The sequence below is a fragment of the Alosa alosa genome, chromosome 18 (genome assembly GCF_017589495.1).
Source record: "Alosa alosa isolate M-15738 ecotype Scorff River chromosome 18, AALO_Geno_1.1, whole genome shotgun sequence".
Taxonomy (NCBI): Eukaryota; Metazoa; Chordata; class Actinopteri; order Clupeiformes; family Clupeidae; genus Alosa; species Alosa alosa.
In genome coordinates this window covers 27,399,445-27,418,700 of record NC_063206.1, presented here as the reverse complement: position 1 = coordinate 27,418,700, position 19,256 = coordinate 27,399,445, and the positions used below count along the sequence as shown (strand labels likewise).

Below are 19,256 nucleotides of genomic sequence, written 5' to 3'. Positions count from 1 at the left end.
AAACTGCGACAGATGGTCCACAGCGCGGGAGCGTGTCTGGATTTCGATCACCCCAAAAGGGCACGCGCTACCCTGCTGTTCACTTAGCTCCAATGGCTACCCTTAGCCACCCACATCAAATTCATGTCACTACTGCTTGCTTACAAAGGGATGGCTGGGTCTGCTACCACCTACTTGAATGCGCTCATAAAGGCTTCTGTTAGCCCTCGGCCGCTGTGTTCTAAGGAAGGAACGTCATTTGGCACGGCTGCCCTACACACACGCCAATAAAGACCTTTTTAATTTGCAGTCCCCCGATGGTGGAACGACCTGCCAAGTGCAGACCAAAGCAGGGGGGCGTACCTCTCTATCTTCAAAAGGCTCTTTAAGACCCAACTGTTCTGAGGTTCCAACTATTGCCTTTCTTTCCTCTTCCACCTCCTTCTTTTACATTACTTTACATGACATTACATTTGGCTGACGCATTTTTAATCAAAGCGACTTACAACATGATAAACAGTTTAACACTTCTCCCAACCATTCTAAAACTATTTAAAACAATTCAAAAGGTAGAGTACAATAAGAACAAGTTAATGCATCAGTGAGTGCTGTTTTTATACAGTCAAGTGTCAGTTCTATTCAGGGGATAAGTGCTAGAATTAGCAAGGCTAGTTGTAATTAGTGCTACAAGAAGAGATATTCTCTGAAGAGCTGGGATCACATTCTCCTCCTACAACACTTTGACTTTAGTTCTTATAACTTCTGCACTCTTATACTCTGGTGATAGTATTGCCTGATGTGGCATTCATTGTTACCTAAGGTTTCATCTGCATTGTATCTGGAATGTTTTTCCTTTCCTTTTACACTTTGGATAAAAGTATCTGCTAAATGAATACATGTAAATGTAAAAGCACAACTGAGCAGTCAAGGAATGCCTCCATGTTTGGGAAATCAAACAGGCTGGATAACATTGTTTGTGACAGTGTGGAGAGCTGCATGTCCCCACACAGGCAAACACAACCCCTGGACAATACAGATTCTCGTCCTCCTTCAATCGGTGTCCCTCCCCCATTCTGCCTCTCCTCCTGTCGGTTTTCAGTAACTGATCCTATCTCACGCTGTACGCCATCTTTAACACTTTGCGCTGAAATATTTATGTGCTAAGACACTTGAGTGGCCCAGTGGAAATAATATGCAAGATGTTCTTCACTGTTGTCAAAAAGTGGGGGTATTCTTCAAGGAGCTGGTATCACACACTGCACAAGCAACATGCTGTGAATTTGTATCAGTGTGCCCTCTACATCATCATCTCAGCATGTGCATTAGCAGTGTGTAGAGAGGTTGTGTATGTGTGTGTGTGTGTGTGTGTGTGTGTGTGTGTGTGTGTCTGTGTGTGTGTATATAATATGTGTGTGTGTCTGTGTGTGTGTGTGTGTGTGTGTGTTTATATAATACAGTGGGTCCCAGTTAAAAATTGACACTTCATTCACGATCAAGGGGATTCACGCAGCTGGGTGAAATGTAAGTACAACTGCAGCCGCTTGGGGGCAGCATAGTCCGCTGTGGCGTTCTGCGGTCGAACTGGACAGCAAGAGGCTGTGATTGGCCGAGCAAGGGCTGTGATTGGCCGAGTTTTCAGTTTGTTTCTCTGTGTTTTTAGCAGCCCCTGCAACATGCTAGTCCACTGTAGCCTATAAGCTTTGTACATAATGTTAAACATAGCTTTGGATTCAGTGGCAAGATTTCTTGATTGTACAGTGCCTGTCTCTCAGTAATGTTTTAAAATGAGAGCTTCGTCAGCTGGCAGTAGACTTTGTCGGCAGTCATGAGAAGTTCGCTTGCTAACAGAACATAAATATGCTGCCCAGAAACCTCATGAATACAGTGGCCATCGCTTTCAAATGGCCACTTCAGTCGCGCATTACGAGGCGTGAAGCTGCTTGAAGCTTTAGTACCACTTTCAGCCACTGTGCGTCGCTCTGCCACTGTACATCGCTCTGTCAGTAGCCTGACTGCCGCCCCTTCTGAAAAAGCAGGAGGCTAGGCTACCTTTAAACGTAATTGTTACCGAGAGGAATCCCAGCCTACGAATTCAATAACAAAATAAATCGTAATTAAGGTTTAAGGCTACTTGGGTATGGCTTAAGGCTTGACTACACGGTGGTAGCGAAAATCGAAATCTGCTTTTGATAGCCTATCGGTGCCGCTCCACAAAACAAAAAAATATCTTGATTTGCTGTCTATGTTATTGTCAGTGTTGGGGGTAACGCAACTACGCAAATCAAAACAGTGTCTTAATTTGCCCTACTTCTTGACTGCAATGTAGTCAATTGACTGCTTGACATGTCATTTTTATTTCTCTGTACAATAAACAAACATCTGCTTTATGCCGCAGAATTACATAATAACAAATATTTGGCTGACTGCAGACGCGCCACTTCCCTCCCCATATTCCAAGATTAAGATAGTAGCCTATACAAAAAGCACTTCATACTATCATAAAAAAAAATCGTTAAAACGAATAGCTATTTGCAATTTGACAAAACACTGGTCCTCATTTTGAAGATGATTAATAACTGAATAAAAAGGCCTAGCCTAAATGAATAAAGAGTAAGGCAAAACAAATAGCCTAGTAGCCTAATGAAACATAGGCCTATGGGTTGATGCAGTAGCCTACCTTTGCAACATTATTAAATTAATCTGTCACCATATCCCTAGGCTACATTTGCAAAGAGGAGAACATTTTAATTTGATTCACAATGAAACGTTACATTTCATTTACATGTTAACAATGAGTAGTTTTGGTTGTTGTTGGTGGCATTATTGCATCCCTTTTATGAATGCAAAATTGTTCCTCGCGATTGGAAGCTCCTGTTAGCATCGCATTTCAAAACATCATAGCGTAAAATGCCACAAAAAAGCTGTTTATGAATAGGTCTTAGTGAGTTAGGAGTCCTCTCGACTTAAGCTGTCCCAGACTTTTAGGTCTAAAATGCTTCGTGAATTACTTTTTGCGAAAAAATTAGTAGCCTAATGAAACATACGGATTGATGTAGTATCTTTGTAACATTATTAAATTATTCTGTTACTATGCCTACGTTTGCAAAAGAGAACATTTTAATTTGATTCACAATAATGTTACATTAAATTTACATGTTGACAATGATTAGCCTAGTTTTGGTTGTTGTTGGCGGCGTTAGTTATGCCTAAAATGCAAAATTGCTTCCTCACGATTGGAAGCTCCTGTAGCTGCATAGGATTTCAAAACACGGCGAAATGCCGCAGGTTTGTGAATAGGTCTGTGAGTAAGGAGTCCTCTTGACTTCTTTTAAGCTGTCAGAGGTGGGAAGGTGTGATTTGTTGGGGGCAGGGCCGGATTAACTGGGCACAAATGTCTGATGGCCCCCCTTCCCCCCAGCCAACGTGAATCGGGTGGTTAGTTAATAGGCCTATCGTGAAGATTTTTCCTGCCATCTAAGACACGAGCGCATCTGTGATAGCCTGGCCTTGGCCTGTCTACGTACTTCCGGTCGATTTCTTTTCCCTACAGTACTCCGTCTGGAATAGGTTGATTCACGCTCGTTTACTTTGGCAGTTGGGCAGCCGACCAACCAGCGAACAGTGGGCGTCCCTGAGAGCGATTACATTAGCCTACCCAGGCATGGTGTTTCAATTACTCGTCCCGCCCTGAAGCAGATCGCTTGGAATACATCAACGTAGGGAGCGAAAAGGACTTATACTTATGAAATCTTTGAGCAAATTTAAATAATAGTTTAGCCTATTAACAGGAGTGTCACGAACGAAGTCACAGTGGAGTAGGATGTTATATCGTCAGCTAAACTTTAGTCATAGATTTTGTCACTAAAGGCTACGAACGTACCCGAGTCAAACTGTAGTTTAGTAGGCTACATGGTCGGGTCAAAATTGCTATTTTTCAAACACTAAGAAGGCTCGACATAACTTAAAACTTTGATCAAAGCATCATCAGTGTCTCTACATATGAACTTCGAGCATTAAGAACATTGTTCGTGTACACATAGTTTACTAAAAAGAAAGATTTTGGACAACTCACTCCTTGCAAGATGGCAGAGCAGAAAAAACAAGGCGAGTTGTTCAAAACCTCTCTTTAGTAAACTCTGTGTACACCAACAATATTCTCAATGCTCAGTTCATGTAAGACACTGATATTACCGATCAAAGTCTCATGTTGTGTCGAGCCTTCATAATATTAGAAAAATAGCGATTTTTAACAGCGATATATCAAAAAGTAGTAGCCCTATAGGAATCCCATTCAAAGGTAATTTCACCCGAAAGCGACAAGCGCATACAAGCTTAAAAGTGGCTTTGAAGTACTTATGCATTTATATGAAAGTTTGACTTGGGTACATTCACAAAACACTATATGATGCGTTTTGGCAAGAGTTACGCAGATGAAAGGTGTGATTGTTTGCTGATAAGATGCACCCGTGCTTGTTATGGGCGTGCTGCAGAGAAACGTCTCTGTATGACGAAACGCCGGTTGTTAGTGATTGGTTCAAAGCGGTTCAAAGGAACTCCAATGATTTTAAACCTCAAAACTGTGCCCTCCCACCCGGAAATAAACGAATGCCTATGGATCTAGGCCTGACTCTCTGCGAAGTCAGAGAGTCTGGTTTCCAGGCTACATCTGTGAGGCCAAGCCTCACCAAGTAGCTCATTTGTTTACAACTAACATTCCATTTAATTAAACTGCTTTATAGGCTATGCCGAAATAGTTTTCACCATTTTGAATATTAGTTTTGGGTGAATTGAAATGTTCTCAAAGTAGCCTTATGGCTGAAAGCTGCTTGGGATCCCCCCCCGTCAAGCAATATAACCATACAAACGCACTTCCTGCACTCATTGTTTCAAAAGGAGTAATTTTGGCTTTGTCAGAACTGAAGAGCTGTGGATGGCACGGCACGGTATGCCCAATAAAAATAAATTAGCATAGCGCAACACAACACAGACCCGCTTCTCTCGCGTCAGTCACTGACATGAACGAAACACAGAACCCTCTTCTCTCACGGCAGTCACTGACAGTAACCTAACTGTAACAGAAAAATATAAATAGCCAGTTAGGGTCTACAGTGCAGAGTTGGTAGGTTATGGTAGGCCAACTTGCAGTGAACATACAAACAGGGGAAATTCTTTCTCTTGTAGCTGAGTATCCTCAGGTGCGCCGCGTAGACATAAGGCCGAACATGCAAGCGCCAATGAATCGTGCTCTCCACGACAATCACGCCGTTAAACTTAAATAGGTTAACATCACTCTAAGTTAAGCCTTCAAGCAAGGAAAACGATGATTTGAAGACATCTGTTTCGTTGGAAGGGCAAGGGGGTAGCAACAGGGCAACACAGAGACAGGCCCGATGGCAGGGCTGTTATTAGAGTATTAAAATATGGGATATTCACGGGGAAAACATTAAAAGCGGTAAGTAGAAGCGGGGAAAGTTAAAATATGTGATAAACACAGAAAAAAGTTGGCATGCATTGTTTGGTCCCGTGCACAGGGATTATTTGTCATATTATTAATCACATATGATTATTTGTGAAATTGTGCAAACAGGAGCAACACATTTGAAAAGGAAGGACTGGTAGCATGCAAGCTCCACGGGAAAGATGGATTTAAGAACGTTATCACAGTGTGTGGATGTGCGGGCGGGAAGACAGCGACAATTGGCAGGGGAGGGTCATGTCTTTTTTAACAATTCTGTCGGAGGGTCATTGAACAATTTCTAGCAGGCAAGAGAGGGTCATGCAACTTACAACTAAAGCACTCAAAATTTCCTCCGGTGGCCCCTTCAATAAATAACAAACAGTCCCTAGATTGCTGCTGGGCTATATGTCTTGGTTCATGTCTGTTAACAACTCATTGCCGTCAAGCGATAGCCTATCTCAGCGGTTGCATCCATTACAAACAAACATGCAATGTGAGCGTCAGGGGATTGGGGAGAGCACTAAATGCTCTACTGAATAAGCACAAAGTCAAACCTTTAAATGAAAAACACTCTTTAATAGTCAAAAAAAAAAAAGCTAATGAAGTAAACTTGCACCATCAAAAATCGTTTATCGCCTGTAGGCTAACTCTGTGATAACAGGATGTAACAGGAAGGCATTTGGCTGAGCAACGGAGGTTAATATGCTCTATATTTTGTCCAAATTATGTCTGTCTATCATCGGTTTTTCGAGAGAAAACCAGAATGTTTAATTTTTCCTGCGTTTCTTCTCACGGCTGCAAACGGGATTCACTTGCAGTTAACCAAATATTTCTTTATTAGGGCAGGGCAGGCATATTTCTGGCTATTAAATTATTTCTAAACCAGTCTGCTAAAGTATGTAGTGAAGTCTGTGTAGGGTTTTCCAGGCTCCATTTCTTTTTACGAGACACCCTGCTCACTTGAGCCATCTACCGGTTGTTTGGGTTGTTGCAGCGTCTCACTGGAAAAATAAAGTCGTGTTCTGTTTTTTTTCCTACACTAACAAGGTTAAAATATAGCCTTTGCCTACAGCATCTCCTTAAGAGTAATGTTAACAAAATGACAGCATTCATATGACAAAGGAAAACAAATTCGGTCACTCAAGACTGTGCCACAGCAACCAGTGTAGGCTACAGTCTTACCCTATAGGCCTACTCGATGTCTGACGGTCGAGTGGGTTAATGCACGTATTTCCAGAACAAGTCTGCAACTTTCAGGCAGTTCTGAGTTGAATCTAGGCAGGAGCAAAGCCGTATAAAGGCCTAGGCCTATTGTTATCATTTTTTGCAAGGTGTTGCTCCTGGCAAGACTTGTTTATAAGACGTTTGGTGATTAATTGATAGCTGTTTTTGTGACACGTTAAACGTTCCTTATAATGAGCGCATACGGGGATTAAAACGACTTGTTGCCGTTTTGGGACATAAGCTACATTAAGCTTTTTGATGTCAAGGTGGTATGTTTAGGCCTACAGCTTCAGAAACACCGCTTCAGAAAGCTGCAGGGGAGCGCGGGCACAAAGTAACACGGGGTTAAATGTAACATGGACTTTTTTCCTAGTTGCAGATGGTTGATCGGGACATATTGGTCAGTTAACCACATTACTATGAGACGGTGTTCCACAAATTTTCAGTCCGTATGGACGTGTTTTCACGTAGATCTAGGCCTACAGCAAAACGTCTTTTGAAGGCATCAACGTAAATAGGTGGTAGGCAACTTGTCTTTCGATTACTGAGTTGTGGGTGCAGCTCACTGACTTATAATCGTCTTGTAGGCTAAAAATTTTGACAGTTTTGAAACATGTAGTCAACACATAGGAGCTATCTTATCTTAAAAGAAAGTGACCCAGCAGGGTTAGTTGTAACACGCTGTTACAACTGTAGGCTGCAATGATTGCAATACAAAATATGTGCCTGTTAGTTTAGTTAGTTTTGTGATGTTTTGCACTTTTGCCTCATGTGTTTTCAGGTTTGAGAGCTTTTTTTTGCCAAGATTGACCTTGGTTAGACTCTGCATATGTTATTTCTCCGTATGGAAAATAAAGTCAATTTTCGACACACGTCTGTTATCTAGTTCAATAACAAGTGTTGCTTATTAAAACATGTGACTAGTGAAACTCAAATGATTTTAGAAATATTTAGCCAAAGCCAAAAAGTGTTACTTTGTGCCCCGCGCTCCCCCACTGCTTGTGAAAGAAGGGGATGGGGGAGGGGGGCTTAACGTGAAAAAGCTTTAGGCTACTCCCCGCAGGCCTTCATAATGGTAGGCTACAGGAAGTGGGGGTGGGTATGGGATGACCAGAGCCGTCTTCGCTATGCTATTCAGAAAGCATCTTCTATCGTCTTTCCAGGCGCACACAGCTCGTTACCATATCCTGTCAACTGCCTTAACAGATAGGCTCTACTCTTGGGTTTGGCCTCATAGCGAACTCAATCCTCTTGTTGCTTGCAGTTTGTTAAATAAAGCGATGCAGATTACATTATTTATTTCTGATTAATTGCGTCTTTTGATGTCTTTTGCAACATTTGCTTGTTAGGCTGGGCTACTGTCAATGTCCTGTACAGGTCAATGTTCAACAATTGCTGGTGTAGGCCTACAGGCTATTAATCAATTAGGGACTGTTCGTTATTTATTTAAGGGGCTACTGGAGGAGTTTTGGGAGCGTTAGTCAAAAAAGAAGTGACCCTCCCTTGCCAGCAATTTTTTTTTCTATGACCCTCCAAAGTGATTGAGAAAAAACGCATGACCCTCCCCATTCCCAACAATTTATTGATGCCTTAGGCTACTGGGTCAATTTGGGAGCTTGCATGCTACGACTCCTTCCTTGAAATGCCTTGAAAAGGCTGTCGTTTGCACAATTTCACAAATAATCACCGGGACCGAAACAAACCTGTCAACTTTTCCCGGGTTTATCGCGTATTTTAACTTTTTCCCTCGCTGTCTTAGGAGGAGCTGCAGAGCCGTCGCAAGGGGGTGCGAGGCCCTGTGCGAACTTGAAAGATGCAAGGCCCTTTTCACTTATGTGCATGAAATCATGCGATAGCTTACTTTACACATAGCCAAGGCTACCGTCGGTGTATTTTCAATAGTAGCCTAGTCTAATAAGCTACATCAGCTTGTATTTAAGAGGGGAAATTCAATTGTATAGCCTATAACATCAGTGTTTCCCACAGAATTGAATTCTATTTGTGGTGGTACTGTAGGTTTGCAGAATTAACTCGAATGCAACAGTTTTTAACAAATTAGTGCAGCGCGGTTATGATTCTAACCAGATTTTAGCACAATTTAGTACAACCAGGAAAATCATTGTGTGGTGGTCAATGTTGATATTGTGGTGGGCCGCCACAAATAAATCAATGTATGGGAAACACCGAACATTAGCTGAGTCACATATTTGTCCATATGGTGTATCATAGGCTACATCACGAAACCAAATAGTGTAACAAAGGCGAACACTTTAACAGGGGGAATTAATTGGGCATTAATCATTGTGCTGAACGGTATTTGTCAATGAGCAGAAACACACACGACATTCAAACTATTGATAAGATGTAGGCTATTGGTCTGTAGGCTAACATTGGACAAATAAATGACACTGACTCGCCATATCCTGACTCAGGAAAAAAAAACATTTTCTTGCTTTGCCGCAAACTCAGCAATGAAATCATAGGCCAGTTTGCAGGTTTGCAGGAATGCAGGAATTTTTCAATTCATAGAAGGGAGAGCCCAGTCTCTCCTGTGACATGGAGGTGCGCAAATAGTTTTTAATAGCCTGTTAAATTTAAAAAAGCTTCGTTCACCCGATGCCAGTCACTGATCGCAATTTCAAAGTTCGGGAAGCTTCGTTCAATCGGTTATGAGGAGCAATATGAGAGAGAAATTTGATGATCATTGATTGTTGTTTTGGGACGTTAAGCCTTTTCCATAGGCGTCAGTGAAGGAGATTGAAGAATGCCATTTTTATACGAAAATATTTCTTAACTTCAAAAACTCAGTGTCTAAAACTCAGTGTCATTCAGACTCAACCCTCTTGTTGCTTTGATATCTTTTTCGTTGTCGTTTGAACGTCGGCAAGCAGGCATGTTGCGATTGCAATTTAAGTGAAATTTCTATAGCCTACAACATGCTGTTAGGCTGGGCTACTGTCAATGTACTTGTACAGGTAAATGTTCAACAATTGCTGGTGTACAGGCTATAATCAATTAGCTAAATCATTTGTCTAGCTGTTTAAACATTTTTTCGTGCTACATTCAAACGCAAAAGGTGCTTTGATATCTTTTTCGTTTGAACGTCGGCAAGCAGGCATGCTGAGGTTGCAATGAATGAGGATAATTGGTTTTATCTGCGGATTTATTTTTTGCATTATTTTGAACATGACTCACTCCAGTCTCAACAGCATGTACTTTTTCCACACGCATCTAAGTTTTAACACACACATCCCCTCTCGCTTTCTCTCTCTCCATCCCTGCGCACGGTGCTTTCTTAAAGGAGCTGCACCATTTTACAACAATTGCATCTACATTTTCATATTAGAATGTTTTGTCAAGTGTAAGCTTAAACTACCGTGATCAATTTAAGTTCCCGTGCCCTCGCTGCGTCATGGAAGCAGTAAGTCAAGTCGCATCAAAAATAGTAGTGGCAGAACTCCCAAGTGACACCTTGTGGTTGTTTGTGTCAACTGCAGTTTGTGCCATTTCTGCTGAGAAAATGGGGTGCGTGATTCATGAAGGAACCCGTCCAAACTTAACTGGGACCCACTGTGTGTGTGTGTGTCTGTGTGTGTGTGTGTGTGTGTGTGTGTGTGTGTGTGTGTGTGTGTGTGTGTGTGTGTGTGTGTGTGTGTGTGTGTGTGTGTGTGTGAGTTAGTTCCTCTCTCTCATCAACTTGTTAATAACGTCCTTCTGTGTGTCACTGTGAGGCTACGAGGCTGTGAAGCTGTAACCACCAAAGACATGTTTAGCTGTCCCTTCAAGGCCATTTAACACGCATTTAACACTGAAAGGGGCCTGTCCTCCCACACTGCTGTTATTGCCTGGCTGAGTGAGGTTCAGATGAGTACCAGGCTATGAATGGGAATGCAATTACCCTGACCCACATGCAGAGCAAAACATGCACCTTTCCTGGAAAAGCTTTTCTCTGAATACCACCTCTACTAAATAATAACAATGACAATAAAAATGTGGAATTCTATCTCAGTGTATATAGGAACACATCAGAATACAGTCAGAATACCTCAGAATTATACACTCTGATGCATGTGTCTGCCAATGTCTCTTAGCTAGCGGCGCCATGTTCACAGAGCTGTACAGTAAAGAGCTGTTGCTGTACTGTAGCGGCATATGGAGTGTAGTGGCATGCAGTACCGTGAAGGTGTAGGTCATCTGTTTCTCCCGGTCCACGGGTTTGAGAAGGGTGAGGTAGCGTCTGATCCCCGTGGGGGTGATGGTGAAGATGGACTTGAAGTCTCCTAGCTGCATCAGGAGCTCTGGGTCTTTTGTCTGAAATGCACACACGCAGACGCACGCACACACACGCACACACACGCACACACACACACACACACACACACACACACACACACACAGTAAAAACTAATATACATAATATATACATACTTACACTGTGACTTGCTAGAAGGAAACGTCTGTATCTATCTCCTCTTTGCTTTCTCCATATGAGTAAACAGCTTGTGTTTAGTTATTGTACAATAAACATATGCTAATAGTGTGTCAAACAAAGAAATCTGGAAATGTATTCATTGAATTTCTCCAAAATAACTAGAAAGCTGTTGCATCTAATATTTGTCAGCAATGTGTGTGTGTGTATGTGTGTGTATGTGTGTGTTTGTGTGTGCGTGTGTGTGCGCATGTGGCTGCACACCCAATCAATCGTGAGAGCCTAACCAAAAGTGACTCGTCAGCAAAGACGCTTTGGTTTGGCTTGTTAGAGGGAGTCGTGTTTATCAATGAGCTGAACGTGTTTACTAAACTTCCACATTAGCTTCAATATGGATTTATTTAGATCGACCCATCAAATCTGCTTTGATACTTTCATCAAGGTAGGTTGTTATACTCCAACAAAGCAGGAGTCGGGGATAATGACTCAAGGAAGAGGAGGGGGAAATGTGTGTGTGTGTGTTTGTGTGTGTACTGTATATGTGTGTGTGTGTGTGTGTGTGTGTGTGTGTGTGTGTGTGTGTGTGTTTATACAGATCCTAACTACATACATTAGTGTTGCAGGCTAAATATTCACTGGAAGACCTACGTAAGTACACATCTGCAATGCATACCATTTGCAAAGAAGAGAGGTGAGAGACAACAATAAAACACTGCAAAAGTAAGCACAGTCATGCCATTATACCTCTTACAAAACCCATGCAAAACACCATCTGTTCCAAGGGCTCTTCCATTAATTCCACCCTTGAACAGATTAACCATGTAAAATATGGAGGTTTTGGATAGAAAGAAAGAAAGAAAGAAAGAAAGAAATAAGGTAGAAAGAAAGAAAAAGAAAGATAGAAAGAGAAAGTAACACACAGAGACACAACACTCTCAGCAGCTCTCTGCAATACCTACAGGAGTGTCTCCAGGTTTCAGCTGTGGATGGAGAATATGAAACACATTGGATTTGATCTCTGGCGAATACAAAACGACAACACTCTCATTCCAAAAAAAGAACTTGGGCGACGTAATAAGCAGGTGCCCACAGGGCGGTGTGACGATGATTACCCCAAAATATTTCAGGGAATGGAATCCAAATGATCCTAAAATCTATGGCCTTGCTCTCTCACTGCCTCTGAATGAAGTTCACAGCGCTCTCCTTTCAGAGAAGACCACTTCAAAATGTCTGGCATTATACCGAGCAGCATGTCAATTACAAATCCACTTTCCCACAGATTCTTTTTTCTTCTTCCACAAATCAGTTCTTCAAATGGAGTATGGGTCTTGCAGATAAAAATAGATAATTTTCCATTTGTGACTCTCGCTCTTCAATACTATTTGTGTATTTAAGACAATAGCCATCTCTTTTCAAATATTAGTATAGTATATATACTCGTGTGATCCCGTGAGGGAAATTTGGTCTCTGCATTTATCCCAATCCGTGAAGTAGTGAAACACACACAGCACACAGTGAGGTGAAGCACACACTAATCCCGGCGCAGTGAGCTGCCTGCAACAACAGCAGCGCTCGGGGAGCAGTGAGGGGTTAGGTGCCTTGCTCTAGGGCACTTCAGCCGTGCCTACTGGTCGGGGTTCGAACCGGCAACCCTCCGGTTACAAGTCCTACAAGCGCTAACCAGTAGGCCACGGCTGCCCCCAAATATCTCGATCTATTCCTTCTTGCATCAAGTTACATCAAATGACTGAGAGTTGGATGAGGCTGTGTGGAGTTTCCCAGCATGCTGTGCTGCGCCAACTCCGTATCATCCACCGCTCACAGTGTCTTTCAACACACTGCCCTTTCATCATGCTGGACAAGAGCACTTGTGTGGGCACGAAGTGAACTTAATAGTCCAATTGATTTCACCCAGGCGAAATAACACAATGACTGGTGAGGCTTGAATCAAAAGCCCAGCTTGACAAGAGCACATCTACACCAGTGAGAAATCCACTGAACTCGAAACCACAGTAGCACAATTTGAGCGCAGACAAATATTTTGAGCGAGCACACAAATTATATTTTGAGGAAAATTGAAACTCGAGCACAAAAGTTGTAGTTGAACAAACAGGAATCTATGTTGTGCTCCACAAATGTCTTTGCCTGTTTATTAATATCAATATGGATGTGCAACATTAGCGTTGTGGACTTCAGCAGCCAATGAGAATTGGACTTCAGCCCCTGAATTTTCTGATTGGTTGACAATTGTGGAACAAACGTAACGCTGTCGACAGTTTTGAGCGTGCACACAGATTAAGTTGAGCGAGCGCGACCGATATCTCCTGAGCGAGTGGAGGAACAGTTTATATGAGCACGTACAGTGAAACTGAAAGAAAAGGGGCTGATGTTGCACATACATATTGATATTAGCAAACAGGCAAAGACATTTGTGGAGCACAACATTGATTCCTGTTTGCTCAACTACAAGTTTTTTTTGTGCTCGAGTTAGTGCTGGGCGGTATGACCAAAAATGTATATCACGGTATTTTTCAAAATTCTTGCGGTTTCACGGTATATGACGGTATTTTTTTTTCATGCATAATAAGATGTTCACAGCATTTTCTACATTGACTAAGGATGGTCAATTTTACTGTCATGAAGTAGAATAACTCCACACTAGTGGTAGGCTAATGCAGTTTTGCATGGCCCCAGAAAATTATGCTGTTTACAAAGAGCCACTCTAATGAAGAATCTAATCAGAATGCAAAGACAATTGCTGTCAAAATACAGAACTTTTACTGTGCAAATTTCACAAACATCTTGTATAAAACCAATACAAAAAGTAGTGCAACTTGCAATAATTATACTTTTTTTGAAAATTATACAATTTAAAATAAAACCTCCCTGCTAATATGCTTAGCCTACTCTGTCAAATAGGCCTATCAGAAACATGCCTTAATGTTATTGTGTGGTTTACATGACGTTAGTGGTAGGCTAACGTTAACTTCATGTGGATGTGGATGTCTTGTTAGCCTGCCATGAGCTTCGGTTCGGTTCGCTAGACAAAACATTTACAAAAAAGTTTGTTTTGGTGCACTGATGACAGTCAGGATCATTTCTAATAAGCCAGCTAGTATTGCTCAGTGCATGTCTATAACATGCTTTACTTGCTACCTGGATAATTTCAGCGAATATTCTTAAGGTGAGATGAATAATAAGAACATTAAACTTCACTGTGTTCAGTGGGTTGCTAACTAACGACATCACCTACTAGCCAGCTAGTTACAGCTGTTGAACAATCTCAATAGAATGTTTGTGACGGTAAATCCCTTTCAATGCAGTATCCCTTAACGTTTTTCCTTAACTAAAGAAACAATTTAAAGTATTCTGTGCAACACCCTTAAATAAACCCCCTACCTAAGGAGAAATTAAGCCTTAAGGGTCATACTTCAGGGGAAAAACTTGTGTTTTGTGTTTACCCTCACTATGCCTCGCAGTGGCACCATGCGTGCGTGTGAAAAAAGTCCCGTCTGAAACACTGTCGCGCGGCGCAGCATTCCAAACATTGTGTAATAAAATACACCGGTATGGCGGTATATTAAAAATTAATATCATAACGAAAATATACACCGGTATACGGTGTGAACCGGTATACGGCCCAGTACTAGCTAGAGTTTAATTTTACCTCAAAATATAATTTGTGTGCTCGCTCAAAATATTTTTCTGCGCTCAAATTGTGCTACTGCTCGCTCATAAAAGTGGAACAAATGTAACTCCATATGTTTACAGTAAGTTAATGGAATGACAATGGAAAAAAACATGACAATGACTGAACAGAAATGAAATCAAACGTAATGAAATGTCACAATTAAAACACAGCCAGTCGATAAGGACTTGCTGTGATTATTCGTGGTGTAACGCACACGTATCTATCACACATCTTGCTATAAAAGATGGGAGGAAAATAACCCAAGAAGAGCCAGAACAAAGGACTGTCCCCATAGTCAGACATTTTTCCTGGAAGTCGTGATTACAGCTTGTCAGCTGAAATGCTGAAAGTGTGCTCAAAATTCATCATTTCTCCTCGGACTACATAATTATATTGTCAGCCCCCCACCCCTTTCTCAAATTCTGACTCAACTCTTTAACGTGAGCTTGCTATTTCAGACATGTCATAACCAAAGTGGCACCAAGCAGCACAATCACATCCTAGAAATGTCCCGCACCTCTTCGATGTCGTTGTCGAGGGCAACGATGCCAAGTGGAGTGGTGAGATTGCCACTGGCGGAGATGGTGGTTCCCACAGGAGAGGCTTCGCTGATGTAGCCCTGGTACGAGGCCTGCAGGAAGTAGGGCGCCATATTGTTCTCGTCCAGAATCTCGATGACCAGGTCAACAAAGGCCGGCAGCGGGTGCCCATTGTCCTGTTCAGCCTTTAGGATAAATAAATAAAATCAAGGGCATTACAACATGAAACACACACACACACACACACACACACACACACACACACACACACACACACACACACACACACAGACACAGGCATTACAACCTAAACACACAGTGCATTTTAACACACAACTGAGAAAGAAAGAGATAGAGAGAGAGAGATAGAGAGAGAGAAAGGAAGATACAGAGAGAGGGAGAGAAAGTCTCAATGAAATTGCAAATCATAATGGTCCGTCCATCAAGAGAGCTGTAATCAAAGCGGTAATGAAGGGAGTGTGCAGCGGGGAGCCACAAGATACGACCACAGGGTATAAAGACACACACACAAACACACACACACACACACACACACACACACACACAAACACACACACACACACACACACACACGCACACAAACACACACACACACACACACGCACGCACGTACACAAGCACACACACACACACACACACGCACAAACACGCGCACACACACAAACACACACACGCACGCACACACGCACGCACACACACACACAAACACACAAACATGCACACACGCACACAGACGCACGCACGCGCACATACACACATATATACCAAGCGCTACAAGACGCGACAACACACACACACGTTGCTGTTAATTAGACATCTTAAAACCTTCTACACAACGGTGAATTTGCCTAGGCTACTTTTATCCATTACAACTCTTTACAGTTTAAAATCTTCCATTTCCATTCATTGTCATTTACGTTAAAATAAGCACTCGTCAAACTTGTGTTGTCACACCAATGTTGTGTTTATTTGAAGTTAAAGGAGAATTCTGGTGTGATATTGACCTAAAGTGTATTGAAACATGATACCGAGTGTGACCGTATGTCTCATAGCCCATCTCGGCTTGTCCCCTGCACTCCAAAATCTGGCGCTAGTTAGCCGATGCTACCAACAGCTTTTTCAATAGTGGTGTTTCGGCATCGGGCTAGCCATGCAAATAAATCACTGTTTTACACCCATTTACGAGGCTCAATGTACTGCATCTCCACACTTCATTGGTTGACTTCCGAGGGCCCTGACATTTAAAACGAGACATTGAGAACTTTGAAAAAGCACTGGTAGTTTACTTACAAGACGATTTATACAGACAGGATCTTCACGAAGTTTAGCGTTTGCAGCCATCTTGAATTTAGTCACGATAAGTCGAGCAACGAGTAAGAATGAACATGTATGATAAGGGATCAGATTCCAAAAGTAATTCAGTGGAAATGCATGGATTCCAGTTGCTGCTACTGGAAGAAACATTTGAGCAGCCTGGGCTACCGTGCAAAAAACACCCTCACTAACCACTACACCATCATGGTTATTGCTTAAGAGAAAGCTACACTGTTAATTGAACGCGGGCACGCCTGCCGACACCGTGAAATGCAATCAAGGTTCACTTAACTTTGGTCACATGACATGGGGATTTTGAACGATGTTTCGAAGCAGTGGTCACATGACATGGCTGTTTTGAACCACGTTTCGAAGCAGTGTTTCGAAACACTTGTGCTTCGAAGCCTCAACACTGATTCTAGACGTCGGTTTCAAAAGTCACACCCCTAGACGTGAGTCTTGTAGCTCTCTTACCTAAGGTATTGTTGACTGGTACAAAGTCAGTGTTGATTATTGTCTAGATATTTTTTGACTATCATGTCAGTTTATTTTCTTTATTGAAAAAGTTTGTTTTCCTTATTCTTTTATTTTATTTTTTGCTTTGTTATTATTTAATTATCAATTAATTGCCTACGGGCCTTATTTTGGGAAAAATAAAATCCCATCTTCTACAAAATCCACCTTGTCCTTCCTGAGAGTGTTCCACCTTTTGCTCAACCCGCCTCGACACACTTACCCTTAACACACACACACACGCAGGCACACACACACACACACACACACACACGAGCGCTCGGAGACTGGAGCTGGACCAGGATCTGAGGGATGAACTCCCTGGGTGGGTGCTGGGCTGACCCGCAAGTTTACGGTCTTGGGGAGTCAATCGATTCTGGATCCCCAACATAACAGCACATCAAACGCGGCATCATTGAGTTAGCTCTACGCCTCAACCCCTGTAAGCTCGCTCAACAATACAATAACGCTGCCAAATATACAGCTCTAAAGGGGGAGTGCTTTTATTGAGGTGCAGAATAGCATCAAGGACAGGCGCTTAAAAGGGGCACAGTTTTCAATTACACCACTCTGGACGGACGCCAGCCTCAATTATGTCTCAACAAGACACTCCAGCAATTTGTGCTCCCCCTTCAAATATGGATACACTGAGGTGAAGATATCAGCATCCAGAGAACACACACACACACGGACACATACGTCTCCTCCACTGAAAACATTTGGCGCTCATAAACAACATTGAATTGTTCTCACATACACATAATAGCACAGAGAGCTGATTGAAGACACAGACACAAAGAAACTCAGGCACACACATACATGATATGACTGGGTCAATATCTTAATATGTGTAAGTATTCCATCACAAATTATTTAACCTCTGTTTATGCAGAGATAGACAATCAATGACCAAGTGTGTGTGTGTGTGTGTGTATGTGTGTGTGTGTGTCCGAAATTAAGCGGTCGCCCGCGGTCACCCGCGGTTATGAGTCATTTGCGGGCGGGTCAGTTAAAATTAATTAAATATATATTTTCTACAAATAGGCCTACTTAAAATATCACGAGAAGGCTAGCATCAATACAGTAAAGCATCAATACAGTAAAGTTAACAGTAAAGAAGCTGAAGACGCGAGTTAAAATAATAAAGACACCCCTTCAGGAAAAGCAATATAAGCTATGGGAAATATTGGGAAAAGTTCTTAAAGAAGATGGCAGTAGTACAAGTTATGGTCTATGTAGGCCTACTTCCTGCGAAGCCATTTAAAAGTATGACAGCCAAAATGGGCAGCCTGCAGGAATAACTGTTATGGCACAGACTACACAGCCATATCTACCGGTATGTATAGGTTCACAAGATGCATAAAAGTTACCTTAGTTAGATTTGTGTTTGTGACTTTAAACAGTGGATGTGCTTTAGTAAAGCTTTGTGCTTCATTCAGCATTATCAACCAGTTCTTATGCTAACGTTTTGACCAACAATGTATCTCTCTTGCCTACCTTGCCTCACCATTTCTGTTTTCAAAAGAATGTGTATGTCCATGGCCTTCAAATCTTATCCTAGTGTTCTGTTCACATACACACACCACACATACACACACACACACACATACACACCACACATACACACACACACACACACACACACACACACACACACACACACACACACACAGCTATCCTTCACACTCACCTCACACCGTGACACACCATTTTCGCCCTGTCCAGGAAATATCGCTGCCACTTAGCACTTCCTGTGTGATGAGTCTTAGGTAGCTCCGACTCACAGGAACTCCACTTGGGCAACGGGCTAACTGGGGTTCAGGTAGGGGCTGACCTCTACAAGCCAATTAATCGACACTTGTACCACCAAAGATGCAATTAGTTGAGCTGTACAGTAATAATACAGTGTGGCAGAATCACAGAGCTAAATGTGATGTATGATATGCTGGGAACACACACACACACGTATACACACGACTTTCCAATGAGGTGAGGTTATTTTCCGGAGTAGTGAGTGGGTGGCAGATATGAGTGATTCGTTCAACACCCCATCCAGTGTGGGGCCAGTGTAGTGGGACATCCCCCTTA

The 19,256-nt window shown here is 42.2% G+C and overlaps 1 protein-coding gene across 6 annotated transcripts in view; it reads right to left on the bottom strand.

Annotated features, from left to right (window-relative positions):
* The window catches only part of pcdh15a (protocadherin-related 15a), a 267,430-nt gene that overhangs the window by 117,096 nt on the left and 131,078 nt on the right, over positions 1–19,256 (bottom strand). For all 6 annotated transcript variants that reach the window (XM_048269713.1, XM_048269715.1, XM_048269717.1 and 3 more), the window contains 2 exons: positions 15,299–15,505; positions 10,838–10,972 (listed from right to left, as the gene is read on the bottom strand). In XM_048269713.1, coding sequence (XP_048125670.1) covers positions 10,838–10,972; positions 15,299–15,505 — 342 coding nt within the window. The remainder of the gene's footprint in view (positions 1–10,837; positions 10,973–15,298; positions 15,506–19,256) is intronic.